The sequence below is a fragment of the Chionomys nivalis genome, chromosome 10, assembly GCF_950005125.1.
Source record: "Chionomys nivalis chromosome 10, mChiNiv1.1, whole genome shotgun sequence".
In the NCBI taxonomy this organism is placed as follows: Eukaryota; Metazoa; Chordata; class Mammalia; order Rodentia; family Cricetidae; genus Chionomys; species Chionomys nivalis.
Window position 1 is genome coordinate 26,331,349 of NC_080095.1, and position 23,510 is coordinate 26,354,858.

The 23,510-nt window shown below is 37.9% G+C and overlaps 1 protein-coding gene across 1 annotated transcript in view; it reads left to right on the forward strand.

The window, feature by feature from the left end:
• The window catches only part of Rps6ka5 (ribosomal protein S6 kinase A5), a 177,422-nt gene that overhangs the window by 106,552 nt on the left and 47,360 nt on the right, over positions 1-23,510 (forward strand). The window contains exons 4-5 of the mRNA XM_057782455.1: positions 1,222-1,337; positions 4,907-5,014. Coding sequence (XP_057638438.1) covers positions 1,222-1,337; positions 4,907-5,014 — 224 coding nt within the window. The remainder of the gene's footprint in view (positions 1-1,221; positions 1,338-4,906; positions 5,015-23,510) is intronic.

Sequence of the window (23,510 nt, forward strand, 5' to 3'; positions counted from 1 at the left end):
CAGAGAAAGATGTCAGAATGTATTGAGTGCTTCATACAGGCATTTGTGGTGGGTGTAGTGTGGTTACTATATTGGTCTTGATGCTTAAAAATGCAGTGTAGCAGAAAAGGGAGTACAACTAGCATTAGGAATACAGCAAGATAATTATATGGGCATTGTGGTGATAATGTGAGGAAGAGGTTGGCTCTGCTGAAGTTGGACGTAGAAGATGAAGTGATTGAATTGCACATTTGAGACTGTGGGAATTTGACCATTCATATGTAGGTGTATATTTCTGAGCTGTGACTATGTAAATTTAGACATACGTCAGTAACTACTTAAAAAAAATCCATTGTTAATTTATAGGAATGTTGTGGTTTTTTATGCCTTTTAAATAATTAGCTTTGTGTTCAGATAAATTAAAAACCCTTGGCAAAATACAGAAACCTCAGAAAGGAAATGTTCTTTTTGGATAGTCTCCAATGAAACTAGAGTTTAATTTCTTGAAAAAGTTATTGTCTGTACAGTTTTAAACACTCTATGATTTTAATCTTTTATTATCTAAATTCATCCATAGTTAGGTCTTCAAGTATATCTTAATACAAATGATAGGCAGTCCCCCTTTTTATTCAGCCTTTTTGTCTCCTCTTTCATTACCTCACTTGTGATAATGGGGCAAATTGAAGAAAAATGGGATCTTTGAATGTTGTGCTGCTTTTCCTCCATATTCCTTTTTATTCCATGCTTTATGGAGCCATAAGAATGCTACATGCTGCCTAGCAATACATCTTTTAAAGTGTGCCCAGACAATTCTGGAATATAGAGAATCTATTTATAGCTCTTAGCAATTGACAACCATTGCATATGGCAAGATAGGATTTTGCATGTGTTTTGTTTGGGGTTTGTGTGGGATTGGGGGGGGGTGTTGGTCAACATATGGCTGGTGTTTGATACGCTACAGTAAGTTACACACTGGTGGCAGAGGTCTTTGGAAAAGTATTCTTAAGTTTGTGTGAATTTTGTGTCATAGTTTTAATGGTACTCGTTGCACATCAATTTGATTGGTTTGGGGTGATCATTGTGTTAGGAAATTGTATGAAAATATGAAACTACTAATGCTTTTTATGAAACTGTCATTTCTGCAAAAATAAATTCATGGTTAACCCAAAGTGATTATAAGGAGTTATTTCCTTTCATTTATGAATGCAAGTCAAAGAAAGAAAAAATATATTTCATTTTTAGATTATATAAATGGTGGAGAACTTTTTACTCATCTTTCTCAAAGAGAGCGTTTTACAGAGCACGAAGTGCAGATCTATGTTGGAGAAATCGTGCTTGCCCTGGAACACCTGCACAAGGTAAGGTGCTTCATCTTTGGAGTTTGCTTTTGTTTGGACAGTCTGTTAACCAAGGTGTCGAGGGAGCTAAGCAAGTTGATATTTTCACAGGTTGTCTTGGGGATTATGAATGTTACTGTGTTCTCATTTTCATAGCTTCTTTCTGAAAATGTTTGCTTTTTGCTGGACCTAGTGCAGCATGCCTATAATCCCAACTCTTGGGAGGCTGAGGCAGGAAGATCATGAATTGAAGACCTAACTGAGTTACAAAGTGAGGTCGGGCCCCAACTCAATAAATGAAATAAAATAAATTCTAACCTGAGCTTTTTTCTTTTTGATGGTCTTCATGAAGAAACCCCCGTACTTTGCTTATTATAAAATATGAGAATAAAAGCTGTTGGTTGTTAAAATGAAGCCCCAAGTTGTAAAATGTATTTTCTTAGTTGTGACTTGCTCCATGGCACAATCCATCCATCTGTCCTCAGACTTCCTGAATTTGCTATTGGTTCAGGGTTATTTCCCTCCCTCATGTGTTAACTTTCTTCTGCACCTGCCCTGCTCTGTTCCTGCTCATTGCCTCCAAGTGACATGAGCTCAGATACTGAAACCTTTACCTAAACATTGTATCTATGATCATGTTGCAATTCTGTACAAATCAGTTTAAACTTGTATTATTACAGATATCCTTAACCTTGATTCATGAAATTTTGAGTAACTTATTTAAGTTATTGGAGAAGTGGACAGTTTCTATGTTGTGTCTCAGTGTGTATGGTTTTCTTCAGAAGTAGAAAATGCTGAAGTAATTTATCTCAAAGGTATGCAAGCTCATAAAGAACAAAAGTGATTTGAGTCACTAAATTCCAAAAGTTCAGATATGAAGCCACTCTTTGTTATGTTTGTCAGCCCTCCCTTCAGTTATTACAAACAGATTAAAGTATACTTATACAACACAGAAAAAAAAGAGGTGAGAATTGAAGGAAAATGGCAAGGAAGACATCTTCAAGGGGCAGGGAGTTTTGATAAGAAATTGAGTCAAAGATATAGATGGTAGATGAGAAAAATTGAGAAAAAAATTGAGGAAGATACAGGAAAATAAGGCAGGAGTCAAGAAACAGCAGGTCCAGCCCAGGACAGAGATTAGTCCTGACAGAAGCACCTGTATTGACAGGTGGGGGCGACATTAGAATCTTTAGAAAATACCAGCACCTGGGACTGTGGGGTCAGGCTGTGATGAGGAGCAGCCTGGGAGCTGTAGGGGTCAGGCTGTGATGAGAATACCAGCACCTGGGAGCTGTGGGGTCAGGCTGTGATGAGAGAGCAGCCTGGTTTACATAGTGAGATCCTGTCACAAGCGAAGAGTAAATGAAGATGTCTGGGAAGCAGGAAGAGAAGAGGACCGGCAGTGGGAGGAAGAGCGGGGCCAGTAAGCAGCCATTTGTGCTGCTTTCGATAGAATCTTCACTGTGTTGACAAGCTTCATGCCTATGCTTTCTTTTGTGTGATAAGATTTGGCTTAAACATATTTATATCAAAAATATTACTGTTCAGAATAAGCAACAAGACCTTTGAAACATAATTAGATATAATGTTTTAAAATACAAAAATGACAGTAAAATTGACTATAAACTCTAAAGTAAAAGCAAAACGCAAAGCCAAATGGGTAAGCTAGAAAACACAGTCTATAACTTATATAATAATTCAATTCTGTTCATTTTGTTCTACCAGGTTGGCCTTAGATTCACAGAGCTGTGCCTGCCTCTGCCTCCTGAGTGCTGGGATTAAAGGTGTGCACCACCACCACCCAGCACTGGTACTATTTGGAAGTGATGAAGTAAATTGGATAGTAAACAATTTGTCTCTAAAAATCTTTTCCAAGGAGGTTGTTTAGATGCAGAGTGCTGCAGGTTGTTAGGTAAACATAATGCTTCAAATCAGATGTCTTCGGTACACGCCTTAAGTGTTTTCCTTCTAGCTTTCTTGAAAACCACTGAAGCTTTCACAGGAAAATTGCCTACTGTTTGTTTTGTTTTTGAGGGCGATATAATTTTTGTCTTGAGAGATTATTAGAAATCTGCTTTTTCCTATATTGGATGTTGAAGAAAACGATTTTTTAAAGTATCAAAGCTCTTAATCCATGCTGATATAACTGAAAATATTGAAGTGGCAGACACCTCTTAGATTTATAGTGTGTGGTAGACATGTTTTACTATACTGCTTACATGAAAAACAAAATAGAGAGGCATACAGTCTTGACCGGTGTAACAGTTCACTCAGTGATGGGCTGTGTTTGACAGTGATCCCATAAGATTGCAATGGAGCTAAAAAAAAATTCCTGTCACTTGGTGGTTATATAGCTATCAGAATGCTGTACTCTGTACCTGCTCATGTGTTGCTGGTATAAATAAGCTGGCTGAGCTACCACTCATGTAATAATGGACCACATATCATTATGTATGGCATAGTAAAACCTGATAATGGTCAAAAGCCAAACATTCTTCTGGTTTAAATATTTAATATATATTTCAATCATCATTTTAGAGGGTTTCCTATAAACCACTCTACTCTGTTTCAATGGCAGCAGCTTCGTATGTCTCATACGAAGGTCATTTTTACTTGGTTTGCCCACTTGCTGTTTGTTCACTATGGCCTCAGGAGGAATAGGATACACATATTTTTCACTATGCCCCTTGATGTGCACTCCATGATGCTTGTACAATCAAAATAATCTAACAGCTTACTTCCAGATCATACCTTGTTGTAAATCAATGCATGACATATGTTATTTAATGATTTGCTTTGCTAAATTAGAACTAAACATCAAAATTAACCTGTGCTCTTTAACCTTTATGTTTAAAAACTTGTTATTTTAAAAGTCTTTATTAATTGCCAGTCTGACATATTGCATCATACAGGATACTAGATAAGTGCATAAAATCTAAAACAGCGGACAGTGTAAATATATTAAGGCAAAGGGTAAATACCTAGAAAACATTAGTAATTTGCAGATAAATACATAGTTTGAAAACAGAAATGATCAACATAGGATATGATGGCTCCTTAGGAAGGTTTGCTGAAGCCATTGCGGAGTTGTGGGCAAGAATTGGCCAAGAAAGACCATGAAGATAATTTGGAATTAGTGTTCGTTAAGGAGAATAGAGACAGCCGGGCAGTGGTGGTGCATGCCTTTAATCCCAGCACTCAGGAGGCAGAGGCAGGCACATCTCTGTGAATTCGAGGCCAGCCTGGTCTACAGGAACTAGTTCCAGGATAGGCTCTAAAGCTACAGAGAAACCCTGTTTCAAAAAATCAAAAAAAAAAAAAAAAAAAAAAAAAAAAAAGGAATAGAGACAGAAAGAGTTAATAGTCAACAGGGAGACCCCAAAGAAGCTGGTTCCAGGGCTAGACCCTTGTTACACAGAACTAAGATACATTCAGAGAGCTTTGGGAAAGCTAGCACTTGAGCTCCAGGAGTTTCTAAGAGCCTCAGAATCCTGAAGAGGAACCTCCTCAAAGGGAGATAAATGCTGTTTTAATTGATTTGGAAATTGGAAATTGTCTTAAAATTATTTTGTTTTGTTTTGTTTTTACAGTTGGGGATTATATACCGTGACATTAAGCTTGAAAATATTCTACTTGATTCTAACGGCCATGTGGTGCTGACAGATTTTGGTCTGAGTAAGGAGTTTGTGGCTGATGAAGTGAGTATTATATTTTAATCTGAAGTTAATAGTAGCAGAATGAAAACAAGGATGAAAAGTTATTTGCCAATAAACATTTAATAGAACAGTAGTACCGCGTGGGCTACAGAAGTCTCTGCAGATTTGTTCAAGGTAATAATTGATATGAATGGACTGTTGAGATTTTTATTTTAATATTACCATAGAACCATCCTATTAAAATTATAGTAAACCTCTCTGTATATCAGACTTCGCCACTTTGACATTGTACTCTTCTCCATAAAATGTGTCAGATATAACTAATATTTAAAATAACCCTTTTTACCCATTAGGAGAATGGCTTGAGTGATGAACAAAAAGAATCCAAAGTGAAACACATTTAGTTTACATTTTAATTACCAATTTAAGACCCTTAGAGTTCACTGGGAAGGGTGACAGTACCTACCAGATCTAACACTTTATAATCTTGCTGGGCTTTGCTCAGAATGAACTAAGACATTGTTATGCTGACTATAGATATGGACAAAAGGTCCTACAGTTAGTGTTAGTTAGGGATTGTTTAATATCATAGGTGCCTCCAATTGCATTTAAAGCTATATGTCTACTAATTATAATCAAGTGTTATTTTTATGTAGGCGTTATGATAAAGTTGTATTTTCAAGTACTAATTATTCAAAAGAACAGTTAGTTTGGGGGCCAATTTTGTTTCTGTCCAGAAAATTATTGATTTAGTAGAGTCATAGTAAGAATTTTGTAGCTGGCTGGTGGTGGCGCTCGCCTTTAATCCCAGCACTCTGGAGGCAGAGGTAGGCTGATCTCTGTGAGTTTGAGACCAGTGTGGTCTACAAAGCAAGTTGCAGGACAGCCAGGCTGTTAAACAGAGAAACAGTCTTGAAAAACAAAAATAACAACAAAAAAAGAGTTTTGTAATATAGGACTTGACTGAATAAAACACATCAGTATTGTGTTCCAGATTAAGTATAGGTCAAGCAACCCTAACCAAAAATTTTGAGTGCCAACATAATATTACAAATGGAAAATGCCGTACTTGCCATCCTGTGATGTGCCACAGTCAAAACACGGACACAGAACATAGTTTATTCAGTGTCCCTGAGGAACAAGAAACTGTCAGTTGTGATACATCTTTTGCATGAACACACAGATCCCCAGTACAGACCCCTGACCCACAGAAGGTAGTAAGATCAGACAGATGGCAGCTTCATGCACAAGAACAGGTTCTCAATGGTCCACTCTCCATGTGCAACCCAAAGCCTGTATACATTGCCCACTTTATTTTATTTTAATTTTGATTTATTCTCCGTTGTGTGGTGTAAAGATATATTGGAAACCCCAGAGGAGCTGCAGATCCTCATGTAGTAACACTATAAGAAAAAGAGGAAGCATTTATATTTATTTCTAGCACAGAAATGCAGCTACTGGAGAGTTGCACAGCAGTGCTCTTGTGAATGGCTCATTGAAGAGTATTGTGTAGGAATGACCATTGTATCAAACCTAAGGCAACAGAAGGAGGACCTGTTAGGATTTTTTCTTTGTCTTTTTGTGTTATAGCTTTGGAGCCCGCCCCGGAACTAGCTCTTGTAGACCAAGCTGGCCTCAAACCCACAGAGAGTAGCCAGGCGGTGGTGGCGCACACCTTTAATCCCAGCACTCGGGAGGCAGAGGCAGGCGGATCTCTGTGAGTTCGAGACCAGCCTGGTCTACAAGAGCTAGTTCCAGGACAGGCTCCAAAACCACAGAGAAACCCTGTCTCGAGCCCCCCCCCAAAAAAAAGAAAAAAAAAAACTCACAGAGAGCCACCTGCCTCTGCCTCCTGAGTGCTGGGATTAAAGGCATGTACCATCACCACCCAGCTGTAACTATTAAGATTTAAAGTAATAAATAGAAGTTACCAGAAAATAGAAAAATGGTCCATCAAAGTCCCTTATGAATAAAGGCACCAGCTACCAGGCCTGACCACCTGAGTTTGATCGCCAGGACTCACATAGTGAAAGGAGGTAATCAATTTCCTCAAGTTGTCCTCTGACTCATGTGCACATCCACATCCATGTGTGCATATGTACGTACACACACACACACAAGATAAATAAAAATATAAAAAATATTGAACAAGTCTCTCTGCTCTGTCACAGTGAACTCAAGACACCTCATGGTGTGATAATCAAGCAAACAGCATTGTATTGTGATGAACTAAAATTGAAAATAAGTCTGAACATTCAATGAATTCTGAACTTGTCAGAAGACAGAGTTTTAAATTTTAAAAGATTCATAGTTATAGCCAGGCCTGGTGGCCAGGTTTATAATCCCATCTCCTTGGGAGGCTGAAGCAGGAGAATCTTGGGTTCAAGGCCTGCCTGAACAACAAAGTGACTTCAAGAGCAGACTAGGCAACTTACTGTTGGGCCTTGTTTCAAAGTAAATGCTAAAAGGAATTAAAGATACAGCTCTGTAATAAGAGTGCTTGTTTAATGTGTACAAGGACCTATAATTGATCCATAATGTGATGGACAGATGGATGGTATATGATAGGTAGGTAGGTAGGTAGGTAGATAGATAGATAATATTTCTGCTTATCATAAAACAGCAGAAAAAATCTATCTCATATTTTTCAAGATCATCACTGAGGAAAAGTTGATACTTGAATAAGTCTGTAATACTGATGAAATGTAACCCTTTAGCATTATTGCCCAGAAAATCACTGTGCAGACAGCCAATGATATAGCTAGCAATGGAATTAAAATTGCCCCACACAGAATCAGTCTGGGATGGTGGTATGTTGCACAGATTGTAAGCTTCTAGTAGGAGAAGGTTATGTATTTGCTGTTTTAGGAGATAAATTTCTTGCAAGTCTGTTACTGCACTAGCAAGAAAGCTGGATCACCAGAGACCTCTTTCTTGATTCTTGGGTTCACTTTTTCCCCCTGCAGCTAATGGGTATTTTAGGATAGCTGTACTGGATGGAAACTTCTTGGTTTTGATTCTTTGACAGCTGTTCTGTTCATCCTCCTGAAGTTTTTATCTAAAACAATGCTATAGCACATACTTTTCCCCAAAGTAGCTTTTTTAAAATTCAGCTTTATAGGCCGGGCGGTGGTGGCGCACGCCTTTAATCCCAGCACTTGGGAGGCAGAGGCAGGCGGATCTCTGTGAGTTCGAGACCAGCCTGGTCTACAAGAGCTAGTTCCAGGACAGGCTCCAAAAACCACAGAGAAACCCTGTCTCGAAAAACCAAAAAAAAAAAATAAATAAATAAAAAAAAATAAAAAAAATAAAATTCAGCTTTATGAGCAGAGAAAAATCCTAGATCAATGAAGAGTAAATTTGAAAAATGCTTGCTTGAACAGTATGCCAGCATGGCAAACAGAGGTATAGACGTCGATCAACTGTCGGTGGTATATCTTCTCACCATATCTTAAGTAAAATAGTGTCTTGTAACTGTTGGACCTCTGGACAGGCCATTGTGCTGCTTAGTTAACAGCATGGTTTTTTATGCATTACGGGAATGCCGTATATTTAGTACTAAATACATACTTGTGAATAAGTATAAGAGAATGACTTCTTAGTGGTTGTATGTAAACTTAGAACCTGGAGTGGATGAAGGTGATGTCAAACAACCACAGGTTGTCCACGTGGTGGATGAAGGAGTGCTAACTCTGGCTTTCTGGTGGGCCCATGTGTATAAACTTCACTTCCTACACAAAATTACTTAAAATATCTCTGAGAATTATACTTAAACTCTCTCTGTAATGTCATTACATTCAAGCACACGCACACATGCAGACATGTTCTATATAAAACCTAAATACATCCCCCAATTAAAATTGTGTCATCCTCAATATATCATTTTTATATATTCTAGTATTCCTAGAATCCAGGTTTAAAAAAAAAATCTGAAATCTCAAACACTCCAGTCTCAAACATTTTAGGTAAAGGATAATCTCTCTATATGTCTGATTGCTTTTTGGAATATTTCCAAAGCCAGTACTGAGTGTGTAAGTTTTTGTTACATAGAGTTTAAAACACTATGACCAAATACAACTTGGAGAGAAAAGGAGTTTATTTTATCTTAACAACTCTCAGATCATACTTCATCACTGAAGGAAGTCAGGGCAGAAACATGGAGGCAGCAACTAAAGCAGAAGCCATAAAGGGGTCCTGTTTACTGACTTGCTTCTCATGGTTTGCTCGATCTACTTTCTTATATGACATTTGCCTATGGTATCCCACCTCCATGGGCTGGCCCTCCCACATTAATCATTAATCATACCATACATATTTCCTGAAGGCAATTTAATAGGAGCATTTTCTCAATTGAGGCTCCTCCTCCCAGATATCTCTAGCATAAAGATTAAATGTCCTATATTTTTGTTTTTTGCTATTGCTGTTTTGTTTTTTCGAGACAGGGTTCCTCTGTGTAGCATTGGAGCCTGTCCTGGAATTCACTCTGTATTGACCAGGCTGGCCTCGAACTCATAGAAATCCACCTGCCTCTGCCTCCCGAGTGCTGAGATTAAAACCTTCCGCTACCACCACCCGACTTGACCTGATTTTTTTTTTATCATAGCTATATTAACTTTGTTTTCTCATTCAGTATGTCTTTAAGGATCACCTCTAACTTAGATAGTGCAAAGAGAAATAAAATAAGGAAGGAAGGCCTTTGCCTTTATGACACTGTGGCTTTAGCTAAGTTTTCTTAGATATAAAATCATAGTTATAAAATAGATTAGATGGATTTTGAGAAATTTGTTTCTATGTTTGATTTTTTAAGTTTACTTTTTATTTGTATAGATGTTTTTTCTGCATGTGTGTCTGTGTACCACATGTACACAGTGGCCATGAAGGCCAGGTGAGGGCACTGGATCCCTGGAACTGGAGTTTTAAGTGGTTTTGAGTGGCCTTGTGGGTGTTGGGAACTGAATCTGGGTCCTCTGCAAGAGCAGCCAGTACTCTTAACCACAGAGCTTTCTCTCTGGCCCTTCTCCTAAGTTTGTTTTTTATTTTAAAAAATTCTACTCCTTCATAAAAGTTTTAGTGGCAACTTTAGTAAAAGGTAGAGGATTGCATGTTTATTGTTTCCTCCCTTCTAAACCATACTAAAGTAAAAAAAAGTGACACGTGCACACATTCAAAAGGAAGGGCAGATAATGGCAACTACACCTGGTTGAATAGATGATAGTTTTAACTGAGTCTTAGATCGGTAAGGTAAGAGGCTCAAAAGAAGTCTGCTTTGCACCACTGACTCCCCAGAACTACTCAAGAATTGTAGTCACTAATTGTTCCTCAAGTACAAGTGTGGGTGATGAAGGATCCAGGAAGATTGTTTGGGAGTCAGGTAAGAAAGGTGACACCCCCACATCCCAGGTCCTATGTCACCTCTGTTTACTTAGGTACCTATGGCTTCCTTACCTTCAGGGAAGACATCAAAGGTCAGACCCTGTATTCAAGGCACAGTTGAGAGTGAGAATGCCATATGGAAATTAGTGGAGAAAGCAAAAGTGACACCCTGTATTGTGCAGGGCCCGTGGCCTGTTCCACACCTTACCGTGAGCACTGTAGTGCCTTAGACAAAGGTATGGAGGACTGCTACTGAGAAACCAAGAACATACAGTTGACAGATGGGGCTGGAGTGATGGCTCAGTATTAAGAGCACTTTCTCTTCTTGCAAAGGACCAGATACATTCCCATTACCTACATGTCAGATCACAACCTTCTGTAACTCCAGTGCCAGCGAATCTGATACTCTTTTCTGACCTCAGACAGGCACCAACATGGGATATATGTGATTTTCCTACATATATGCAGGTAGAACACTCATACACATAAATTAGAAAGTTAATAAACCTTTTAGAAAGTTGACAGATGCTGTCATTTGGGGGGTTGAAAGTAAACCTCCACAGATAACCTCTCTCTGCAGAGGAGCCTGTTACCTGATATGCTCAGTCTGTGCCACAGAAGCATGTCTCATAGTGTCTCAATTTTGTGGTTATTTTAATATATTTCAATATAATGGTTTTTTTGAAGTGACATGTTTAAAGTATCTCACCAGACTGCCAAAAGTCTGGTATGTAGTATGTGGGCTGTCCTCTAACAGACCTAATGATTACTTTCCCCTCCATGGATGTGAGCATCCATTTGCTCATTCATTAGGTCTGTGCTTGTTGAGGGCCTTCAGTGTGCTCGATACTAGGCTAAATACAAAGCTGAAAAGAATCACTTGCTGAATAGGCACTTGTGGCTGGTGATTTAGAAAAAGGAGAAAACAGACCAAGTCCTTAGAGAATAGTGAACTGTTGGGGCCCAAAACAAACTAAGCCAAAACAACACAAATCAAAGCTGATAAGAATTAAGGAATCTTGGATAGAGTAATCATAGATCAACAGATGTCCTGCGCGACTGAAGCAGCCAGTTCTTCTCTTATGAGAGAAGAAAGTTCCTGTGTTTTTTTGCTGGATAGGTCAAACACTACCCCCTAAGAGAATGCCACCACTTGGTTATTTAGGTGCAAAAATGTTAGAGTTCAGGATAAAGCAGAGAACTAAGTCATTGATAAGCTAATTTTTTCACTAACTATGGCCAACTGCATTTTGACAGAACATTACACTCTTGGGTTCTTTTAACTCATTCTTTCTTTTTGCCTTAAAGGCCATACTGTCAGGCTAGACTTCAGCTTTTACTCTCAGGGGTCAGATAAGAATTCTCTTTTCTGGAGTCTCTTAAAACTTGAACTAATGGCCATTTTGTTCTGGTCCTGACCCAAACCCTTCCCACTTACCAGATACCACTGAGACCATTCTGTTTGGTTATCCTTTTTTTTTTTTTTTTTTTTGGTTTTTCGAGACAGGGTTTCTCTGTGGTTTTGGAGCCTGTCCTGGAACTAGCTCTTGTAGACCAGGCTGGTCTCGAACTCACAGAGATCCACCTGCCTCTGCCTCCCGAGTGCTGGGATTGAAGGTGTGCGCCACCACCGCCCGGCTGGGTTAGCATTTCTTTATAGTTTCCTTTTTGGTTTATGTGTCAGCCTAAGTCACTTATACCAAAGTCTTTGTGTAAGCAAGTAAATTTTTTACCCTACCCCTTTAGCCTGAATGTCCATCTGTGTCTATCTCATCTTATACTCTTCGAATTACACTTTTGTCTCACTGTCATAATTTAAGCATGCTTAGTAGCTTCACTTTTAAAATTTTAAAAATAGGGGAATGGACTAATTTTAAAAATCCTTGGGTGTCTTGTCTTCTCTCTGATTATTTTGCTCTTGTTCTCTGTCCATATGTCTGTATACTGCCGCTACTTACATGCAAGTCAGCACTTCTGAGTCTACTCCAGTTTGTCTTACACCTTCCTACCATTTGGCTGGAGCTGTCTAGCCAGTATCACTCTACTTTCAGTATGTTCCCTTTCTTACCTTCCTTATTTGCCCAATAGTGTTGAACAGTAAATTACCTTTTACCTTGGAGCTGGGATTCCACTAGTTCCTGACTTACTCTCACTCTCTTTTGCAGGCTCTTCTTCCACTACCTGAGGCTTCTCCACAACTCAGTCTCTGGTCTTGTTAGCCTGTCCTCTCTCCTATGTCATACATGTTCAAAAATGTACTTCTAACTCAGGTCTCTCTTCTGGGCTCAAACCCTAAATATGTCTGTAGTGTTGTGTTTATTTGACTCCTCCTAGGCTTCTCAAACTCCGCATAAGCAAAACTGAACAGACCATCTCTCACCCAGGTTTGCTTTTGTTTCAGAATCTGTAAATTGATCTAGAAAATGCACTTAAATTTAATTTTTTTAATTTATTATTTAAACAATCTTTCTTCATTTTACATACCAATCCCAGTTCCCACTCCCATCCCCTCCTCCCGCTTCCCCCACTTTCCCCCATTCCACTTCCGTCCACTCCTCAGACAGAATAAGGCTTCCCATGGGGAGTCAACAAAGTATAGCACATCACTTTGAGGCAGACCAAGGTCCTCCCCATATCGAGGCTGAACAAGGCCCTCCAAAGAGACTAGGCTCCAAAAAGCCAGTTCAGGCAGTAGGAATAAATCCTCGTCCCACTGTCAGTGGCCCACAGACTGCCACAGCCATACAACTGTCACCTATATTCAAATTTAATTTTAGCTACTTACTTTTTTTTGTATATTTGATATGTTCTGGTCATAGCATAATTGTCTCTTTATTTTCAAATTATATCAAGTACCTCCTATATGCTAAAAATTAAAATGAACCCTAGAAACAGGATGGTGATCATAACAAATTGTGAACATATATTTAAATATTTGTTAAATATCTGCATGATTATTTCTAGGTAAATATTACTAATCTGAATTATATACAGAATCGATTTTATTTTATTAACTTTAAACATATTCTGTGATAATACTTTGTACAGTTTGATACTTTTATTGGTATGTTCTTTTTCTCAGCTATAAAATCAGTAAATCCCTTGAGATTCCAAAAGCAAAAGAAAGTCCCTGCAGATGAGGATGTGATCTTCCACAAAGTAGCTTTGATAGTTAAGAAATGTTTGTTGGGCTGAGCAGTGATGGCGCATTCCTTTAATCCCAGCACTCAGGAGACAGAGGCAGGAAACAACAACAAAAATGTTTGTTGAGGGCTGGAGAGGTGAGTCAGGAGCTTTTTCTCCTCTTCCATAAGATCTGACTTCAATCTACAGCACGCACATGGTAGCTCACAAGTGTCCTTATCTCCAGCCCTAGGGATCCCATGGCCTCTTCTGGCTTCCATGGGCACCAAGAACCACACAGGGTGTATACATACAAACAGGCAAAGCATCCATACATATGAAATTAAAAACCAATAAATCTCTTTAAAAAAAGAAATGTTTGTTGAGTCAAGTAGTCTGCTATGTATTGCATATCTAATTATAATGTGGAATAAGAAACTTAATAAAATTAGTGTAAAATAAAGATAATGAATTACTTTGACAAAATTGTCTTTTTATTCATAAACAGTAATGTTGAAAATATGTTCATGGTGTTGTTCCTCTCTATATAAATATTGTGTTTAAAATTTTTTCATAACAATCAAGAATTCCAAGGTAGACAAAATTATATGCTTTAATCAAGAAAAATAAGTCTTCAACACTTAAAAGTGAGATAGCTAAGTTACAGCTCATTGCTGTGGTATATATACTTAAAAGGAAAAGACCTATAGAGCATGACTTTTAAAAATAATGAGCATTTGAACCTTTTATAAGTTTAGATGCAGTGATTTATTCTATTGTGTTGAAGATGGAATCTTTTTAGCAATATAATGTTAATAATGAAAAGCCACTTAGTTCTTAACCCTTCTGAATCCTAATTTCTTCATCTGTAACATAATAGTTATCTTAGCTACTATTAGATTGCCATACCAATATAATAAGCTTTCTCATGCATGTATATTTTGAAATATAAAACATTGTATATATGCCGGGCAGTGGTGGCGCACACCTTTAATCCCAGCACTCGGGAGGCAGAGGCAGGCGGATCTCTGTGAGTTCGAGACCAGCCTGGTCTACAAGAGCTAGTTCCAGGACAGGCTCCAAAACCACAGAGAAACCCTGTCTCGAAAAACCAAAAAAAAAAAAAAATTGTATATATTAATTTCAGTTTGTGAGGTGTACTATTCAAACCTCAGGTTATTATGAGCAAAGTTAAAGTATACACAAGAATCTTGTTATTCTTCCTTTATGTTCTTATTCGTAAGAAAATTACATCTTTCTCTAGTAAGTGCCTACTTAATACATTTTCTGGTTTTGGCTATTATAATGTATATATCTCAAGATAGCTAGGGTGCATTAGTCACTTCTCTATCACTGTGATTAAACACCCTTATTAAAAGCAAGTTATGAGAAAAATGGTTTATTTTGACCTACAATTCCTAAAGGGTGAGTCCATCGAGCTGAGAGGCATAGTAGCCGCAGACATGGCAGCTGGAGCAAGAAGCTGAGAGTTCAAATCCTTAACTGAAAGCATGAAGCAGGGAAAGCAAACTGGAAGTAGAACTAGGTTTTAAATAGTTCAAAGCTCGCCCCCGGTGACATACTTCTACCAACAAGGTCCTTCTTACTAAACCCCCTCAAACAGCATCAACAACTGGGGACCAATGTTAAAATACCAGAGCCTGTGGGAGACATTCTTATTCAAACCACCATACTGTATAAGAGTCGGGATTGATGCAAACATTTTTGCATTAAGAATCATACAATAACTCTCTATGGTAGGTTATAATTACCTCCATCTATCTCCTGTCTTGATTGGTTTGTAGTGACATGTATTTATGATTGGTTTCATTTGCATATGCTCCTGGAAAGCCTACTGGGGCTCTCTTAATTACTCCTGTCATTCATTTGTCAAAAATAAGTGACTGTGGATAATTACTCTTTAGGTAAGCATTGGGCTGGAGTGCTGGAAAAGGAAGAGGATTAAAATCCAAAGTATTCATCTGTGGTCTCAATTTGTCCTTAACTTAAAAAACATTAAAATTGGGCCAGCAAGATAGTTCAGTAAGTAAAGGCACTTGCTGCCAAGCCTGACCACTTGAGTTTGGTTTGTGAATTACCTATAGTAGAAGGAGAGAACTGACTCAACAGAATTGTCCTCTGACCTACACACACATATACACACACAAATAAATATAAGAAAAATAGAAAAAAGATATTATAAAATATTTTAGTGTTAATAATATTTAACTATAGTCATTTGTGAAGTTTCTCTTTCTAGAGATCAGAGCAGATTTTTGGGGCTCCTTTAGAGGCAGGGACAGATGGTTTGACAGTTCCTTTTTTCTTCTCTCTCTCTCTCTCTCTCTCTCTCTCTCTCTCTCTCTCTCTCTCTCTCTCTCTCTCTCTCTCTCTTGACAAGGTTTTTCTGTGTAACAGCCCTAACTGTCCTGAAACTAGTTCTGTAGACAAGACTGGCCTCGAACTAGAGATCCGCCTGCCTCTGCCTCCTGAGCACTGGGATTAATGGCGTGCCCGTCTTACTTTTTCTTTTTTTTTAATATTTATTTGTTATGTATACAATATTCTGTCTGTGTGTATGTCTGCAGGCCAGAAGAGAGCACCAGACCTCATTACAGATGGTTGTGAGCCACCATGTGGTTGCCGGGAATTGAACTCAGGACCTTTGGAAGAACAGGCAATGCTCTTAACCACTGAGCCATCTCTCCAGCCCCACGTCTTACTTTTTCTTATGGCAGACATTGCTGGTTCTGAAGCTTATTAAGGATAGTGTTTCTGTCTTTTCTTTTTTCTTTAAGTCCAGTTCAATATAAACAACACAACAACAAGCAGGGAAAACTTTTGAATTAACATTTTCCTAGAAACGTTTTTGTTTAGATCATGTTATTTTTTTAACTTAAAAAATATTTAACTGTCAATTTTATCTATTTTCTCTCCTATTTTGGTTTTTATTCTGATGAATAGCTATTAGAGGTCAAGCAGGTGTCCATGAGAGTAGGCTGGTCACTGCCTTGGGATGACAGAAAACATTCCCATGATGTGTCCACTAGAGAGCCACTGGTCACAGCAGGAATGAATAAGGTGCATCTATCAGTGTAGAATTGTCTCTTTTATTTTCTGAGGAGCAAAAGAACATTATTTAAAGCTATATTGAGCGTCAGGGACTTACTACTGCAGTGGTTCTCAACCTTCCCAATGCTGTGACCTTTAATACAGTTTCTCAAGTGTGGTGACCCCTAATCATAAAATTATTTTCATTGCTACTTCATAGCTAAATTTGCTATGGTTATGAATCATAATGTAAATTTTTTTGAAGCTAGAGGTTTGCCAAAGTGTTGAGACCCACAAGTTGAAAACTGCTGCACTAGGGACTTTAGGAGACTTTACCCTTTGGATAATAAGATTGAAAATAGATTATTACTATTTGTTTTTTGTAAATTTCTTTGATTTAAAACATTGTTTTTATTAAATTTTGGCAGTTTTACTGTTTATCATAGTTTTTCCCTTCCCACAACTCCACACAGATCCTTCCTTATCTCCCAACCCATCCAACTTCATGTTCTCTTCCTCTTTTTCTTTATCTTTTTTTCTCCCCAACTCTTAAACTTACGGAGTCCAATTGGTGTTGGCTGACTAGTTCTGGGTATGGGGCCTGCTCTGATAATATATCAGCTTTCACACCATTAAAGGCAATATTTTTTTTCAGCATCAGTTAATACAGTAGCTCCTTCATAAAGAAAGACCTTGTGCCCTTCTCCCTCCTCTATTCTAGGATTCTATCTGGCTTGAGCTTTTGCAGATCTTATGCATACTGTCACAGTCAGAGTTCAAATGTGCATCTGCCCTATTGTGTATGAAAAAAAAAAAGCAGTTTCTTTGAAATGATCCACTCCTACCCCCTCTGGCTCCTATAATATTTTTTTTTTTTTTTTGCCAGGACATGAGGAGGGGAGGTTGGCTGGCCTGGGACTTACATACCAGGCTAACCTTGAATTCATAAGAGATCTGCCTGCATCTGCCTCTTCCTGAGTACTAAAATTAAAGATGTATACCATCATGCTCCTAACATTCTTACATTCTTTCTGCCCCATCCCTTACATAGAGACTTGAGGGGAAGAGTGTAGTATAGACATCCCACTACAGTCAAGCACTCCAAAAGCTCTTATTCTCTGCATGTTGACAAGTTGTGGGTCCATGTGTGAATTGACATCTACTCTATGAAGTTTCTGTGATAAGGGTTGCATGAGGGATTCATTGATGGGTGTAGTATCAAGTCATTTTGTTGCTTTGTCCATTTAGCAGAATAATAGTAGTATGTTTCTTTTTACATTGTGTGTGTGTATGTATGCATGTCCATGGCTTGGTATGCGTATGAAAGTCAGAGAGCAAAATAATGTAATACCATATAAACTCATAAAAACCCACATTTTTAGTTATGAACACTTCCATTTTCTCTGCATATTCAGGACATACTGAATCAGTGTCTGCCATGTTCAGTCAAGATGTGGAGATCTGATAGTGAGCCAAAGAGACAAAGGTTTCTCCTCTAAACTGGGCAGAAGACAATAACGTGTGTAAGTCAAATATGTATGTAGTATATTAGTAGGTTGCAAGGAATCAAATTCAGTAGGAAAGGGATAGACGGATCGGGGAATAACTAGGTTGACCTGGAGGTGCTTTATCAAGAAGTTGACATGTGAGGAGACAGGTGTGAAGAAAGTGAGAGCGGGCCCTGTAGGTAGCTTGGGAAGTTTTTTCTAGGTAAGAGGTGGGTTGTGTGGAACAAGTGATGATTAGAGTAGTGGGGTGAGGACATGGAAGTATATGGAAGAGTTACACGGAAAGGGCATGTAAGTACCATGGCTTCTCTGTACAGACCAGTAGCCGCTAGTGAGTCGGAGTAGCACTACATAAATGGAGCTGTTTTAGAATGCGATTCTGCGGGTTGGAGAGATGGCTCAGAGGTTAAGAGCATTGCCTGCTCTTCCAAAGGTCCTGAGTTCAATTCCCAGCAACCACATGGTGGCTCACAACCATCTGTAATGAGGTCTAGTGCTCTCTTCTGGCGTGCAGCCATACAAACAGACAGAATATTGTATACATAATAAATAAATAAATAAATATTTTTTTAAAAAAAAAGAATGCGATTCTGCTTGGCATGGATGGTAACCCAGAGTGGGACAGGAATTGAGTTAAGGAAGCTCTGCAGTAGTCTTAGCAAAAGATGATGTTGCCTTGAGCCACAGGTAGTGGTGTAGACTTGGAGTATATTTTGACAATATATACATTTGTGTGTGTGTATATACACACATATATATGTATATACATGTGTGTATGTATATATATATACATATATATATATATATACAGAAGTAGATTTGGAGTGTATTTTGACAATATATACATGTGTGTGTATATATATGCAGATATATACTATATATACAGAAGTAGATTTGGGGTATATTTTGACAATAAGACTAATGGAAATTTTTATGAGTTAGATGTGGGATATGAGAGAACCTGAAGAATCTAGGATGGCTCTAAGGTGTTTTGCTGGAGCAACTGAAAGAGTGATGTTACAGGACTTGGGCTGGTTGAAGCAGTTCAGTTCGGTAAGCTGAATCTGAATGATCTATGAGACATAAAAGCAAGTGTCTGCTCACTATCATCAGTCTGAGATTTGGGAGAGAAATCTCCTTTGTGTACATATATTTGATAATTTCCAATTTTGTATATAAGTGATGTTTTTCAAATCTTGAACACAGATGAGAACATCAACAGAGTTAGTAAAGATAGAAAAGAATAAAAGATAAATCTGACTCTCAGTTATTTCAATACTAAGAGAATAAGACAAAGGAGAGGGAGCAACAAAAGAGCATGAAAAAGAAACTGGGAAGAAAAGAGACAGTTCTTTAAAGCCAAGGGAGAAATTGTCTCAATCCAGAAATGATTAGCTGTCAGTTGTATTAAAGCCAAGTAAGATGAGAACTGAAGGTTGAACACTAGCTCAGTCAAAATCTTAGTTAGGAGAGAACAGGAATAGACCTACAATCACACATGTGCACAACTCAGGTACTTATGAAGAAGAAAGTTGGGAAGGGAGGAGAGCACAGCAGAGGATGAGGTAGATTTGAGAGAGACTGAGGTGCCATACTTTAAGATGGGAGAAATTAGCTGGGTGTGGAGGGCACAGTCCGGGAGAATCATTTGTTCCCGGCCAGCCTGAGCTATATAATGAGTTTGAAGGCAGTCTTGGCTACAGAATGAGATCCTGTCTGAGAGAGCAAGAGAAGAGATATAAAACATGTCATATGCCAGTTAGAATATCCCTGAAAACAAAGAGGGAATAAATATACTAATGATAAAGGGAGAAAAAAGGGCTTAGAACACTCTTTGAGATGGATATCAACAAGTGCACAAGGCAGTGTGAATCTTAGCCAGAGAAGGGTTGGTCATTCAAGAAGAAGATGAATTATTGGGCATAAGAAGGCATGGAGGCATAAAGGTAGCTTGTGGAAGGTCTGTGTGATTGCTTTTATTTTCTCACTGAGAATAAGGAAAGGAATGGAGATACTGAACTTGGTAAAATAAGTGAATTTGAAAAACGACTGTTGCTCAGCATTTGGAGGTCTAGTTAAGGTTAATGATAATGAATTTCAGATGATATTGATCAACCTGCATGTATATTTTTGTGCAGCCTACAGCTGTATAAGTTCATGTGAAGAGTGGTGGTGGATTGAATTTAGCTTGTGTTTGTAACTAGCTTTCCTTTGTGTGTGCTCATAAACAGTGCACACTATTATCTCATGTTTTTAAGATGTGCATGGGTGGTGTATTCTGAGTTGAATTTGTATGTGGGTACATGTTGGAGGAGGTGCAGGTGCACACATGTGCATACAGGTACATGTTCATGTGTATGTGTGTGTGTATAGAGGCCAGATGTTGATGTCAGGTGTCTTTCTCTAGTACTCTACCTTTTTTGGCACAGAACCTGTCACTAACCCTGGAACTCTTCAATTCTTCTAGGCTGGCTGGCCATGAGCTTCAAGGATCAGCCTGAAACATAGGAACATTATTAATCTTGTACATAACATTGCACAGTTCCATACATTATAGATTCACTCAAGTATTTTATGTAGATAATCATATTAAAAGAATAATTTGGAGCTGAAAAGATAGCTCAGGTGGTAAAATAATTACTGTGGTAACATGAGGATCTGAGTTCAGTCCCCAGCATTTACATAAGCTGAGCATGCTGGCATATACTGTAATCCCAGTGCTGGGGAAGCAGAGATAATAGGATCCCGGGAGCTCACTGACTATCCAGCCTACCCTAATAGGTGAGCTCTGGGTCTCCTTGAGAGACTCTGCATCAAAAAATCGTAGTAGCCTAAACATGTTCTAAACAAGTACACCACTAGTAGACATGCTAATGTGGAAGGGGGACAGCTCCCTTCTAGACAATGAACTAAGGAATGCTGGGGAGGGGTTCTCCAGAGAAGAGCACGCCAATACCAAATGGATACAAGTTATCACTATACGGACTGAGCAGGGTGTATTTATGTATTCAGGAGTATACACAGAGAGAGAGATACACAAACATATACACATATAATTAGTTTTAAAAGTCCATGAATATGAAATAGAGGTGTGCATGAGAGGGAATGAAGGGAGGAAAGAGAACAGGAAACGATATAATTCTATTATAATCTCAAAAATTAAAAAATTATATAAAAAGTCACCATAGTTACTGATAATGACATCAGAAGTTGGCCTATGGCCTCCATATGTGCAGACACATGAACACACACATACACGAAAGAGCCACAGTTTATAAGTAGCAATGGTTTGTTTCTTTTTTGTTTTCATACCTTTTAGTTTCTGTGTGTTTGGGAATTGTGTGTGTGTGTGTGTGTGTGTGTGTGTGTGTGATGCCCGTAGAAGCCAGGAGAGTCAGATCCCTTGGAATAGGAGTTCCAGGTGGTTGTGAGCCACCATGTGGGTGCTGGGAACCAAACCCAGGAACTCTGCAAGAGTAGCCCAGTGCTGTTAACCTCTCGCCATCTCTTTAGGCCCAATGTATATGTTTTTGGTAGATAGACTTTATTATTAGTTCTTGGAAGGCTTGTTTTTCCATGGTAAAGCATCTTTCACTCTAGAACAAACTTCACATTTCATGAATTTCTTTACTCATTGGCTTTTTGTATTATTTGTTAGAAATGTTATTTAAGTTGATGAATAATTTCCTTTAGTGATACTGCATTTTTCTGATTTTGATATCAAGGTTTTGATTCAGTAAAATGAATGTATTTGAAATAGTTTTACAAATTTTTTTATATACAGAAGTTTACAAACTTCTCTAAGTTTGAATGAATGCATTTCCACAACTCGGATGGCCCATATTTTTGTTTCCTATTTTCATGACAAGCAGCTCAAAGACTTATATATGTAGGTATATTTAGACTTTACTTACTTTTGATTTAGTTTGGGTAAGGTGTAATTTTATATAAAATAACATTATGTCTAAAATTCTTTGGCCTTCATTTGTTCATAGAATTTCTGTGTATTTCTAATTTCTGTTATACTTCTGTAGTGTCCTTTTAAATTACCAACATTAACAACTTACAATCTGTCTTGCCACTTGTTTGCCCTTAGTCTTCTGTAAGATATGCTCTACGCAGTCCCCAAAGTTTGCCGCTTCTTTAATTAATTCTTTTGTTCCTTTTATTCTCTTTAAAGTTTTTTTTTGTGTGTGTGTTTTCCAAAGCTTGGAATTTTATATTTATCTCACTAATAATTGTTTTTCTTTAAATAACAAATAATAATTTATAGAAAGAGCCATTAGCTATCTCTCTCAAGTTCTGATTTCTGTAATTGTTACTATTTTAAAACTCATTTTGTCTTTTGGTGATGCATGAATTATTTAGAAGTTGATTTTTCAACAATAAAGAAATAAGATAATATAGTTATTGCTTTCAGGTAAAATAAAACATGACTTAGAATGTAGTATGGCCTCTTGTAGGGATGAGCCCCTTTATTGTTTATCCAATTTAAGTGGCCAACTCTGAAACCATGTACACACAAACAACAGCAGTGGGCTCACTAGACTGTATTTATATATGTTTGTATACATACATACATACATACATATGAAATGATAATAAAGAAAGAAGTTTCCAACTTGAAAATAGGGAAACATGAGGGGTTTGAGTGGGTATCTGGGAGGAGCTGAAAGGAGGAAAAGGAGAATGGAAAGTGATGTAATTCTATTTCCAGTAAAAAAGATTTTAAAAATAAAATATGGGTACTAGTGATTACCACATCTTTCCAGTATTAACCAATACATATATTTCATATACTTTTAAAAATCAAAGTTACAAGTATCTAGTGTTTTAGAGAAGAAAATACAGATTTTCGAGACCTTTAATTTAAAAATTGATTTACATGTATACATGTCTAGACTGACATGCAACTGTGGAGATCAGAGGACAGCTTAGAGGAATCAGTTCTCTCCACTATATGGATTCTGGTTATCAGACTCAGGTCATCAGGCTTGCTGGCAATTGCCATATTTACTAAATCTCCAGCCCCATTGAACTTTTTATTCAAAATTGATTTTTGTTGTCTCACACTGGGAAGGAAATCAGCATAGTTTCAAAATATGTGAAGCAAAGCCACCTATAAATGGAGACAAAAGTTTTATTAGGTTTGCCTATAAGACTAGTTTTCTAAGCAAAAATCAAGAGAAGCAATACTTCTAAACTCATCAAATCTTTACTCGTTAAGTTTGGAGAATTTTTTTCGGACTTCTCAAACTTGATTTGACATTTAGTGTTTTAGAGATATCTTAATGTTATCTTTTAAAATAATACCAAATGAAGTTGAAGAGATGTGTCTATGGTTCATAGCAGTAGCTGCTCTTGTAGAGGACCTCGGTTGGATGTTCAGTGCCCTCTTCTGGCCTCCAGAGGCTCAAGGCATGAATGTGGTGTATAAACATACATGAAAGCAAAGACTGATACACAAAAAATAAAAATTTTAA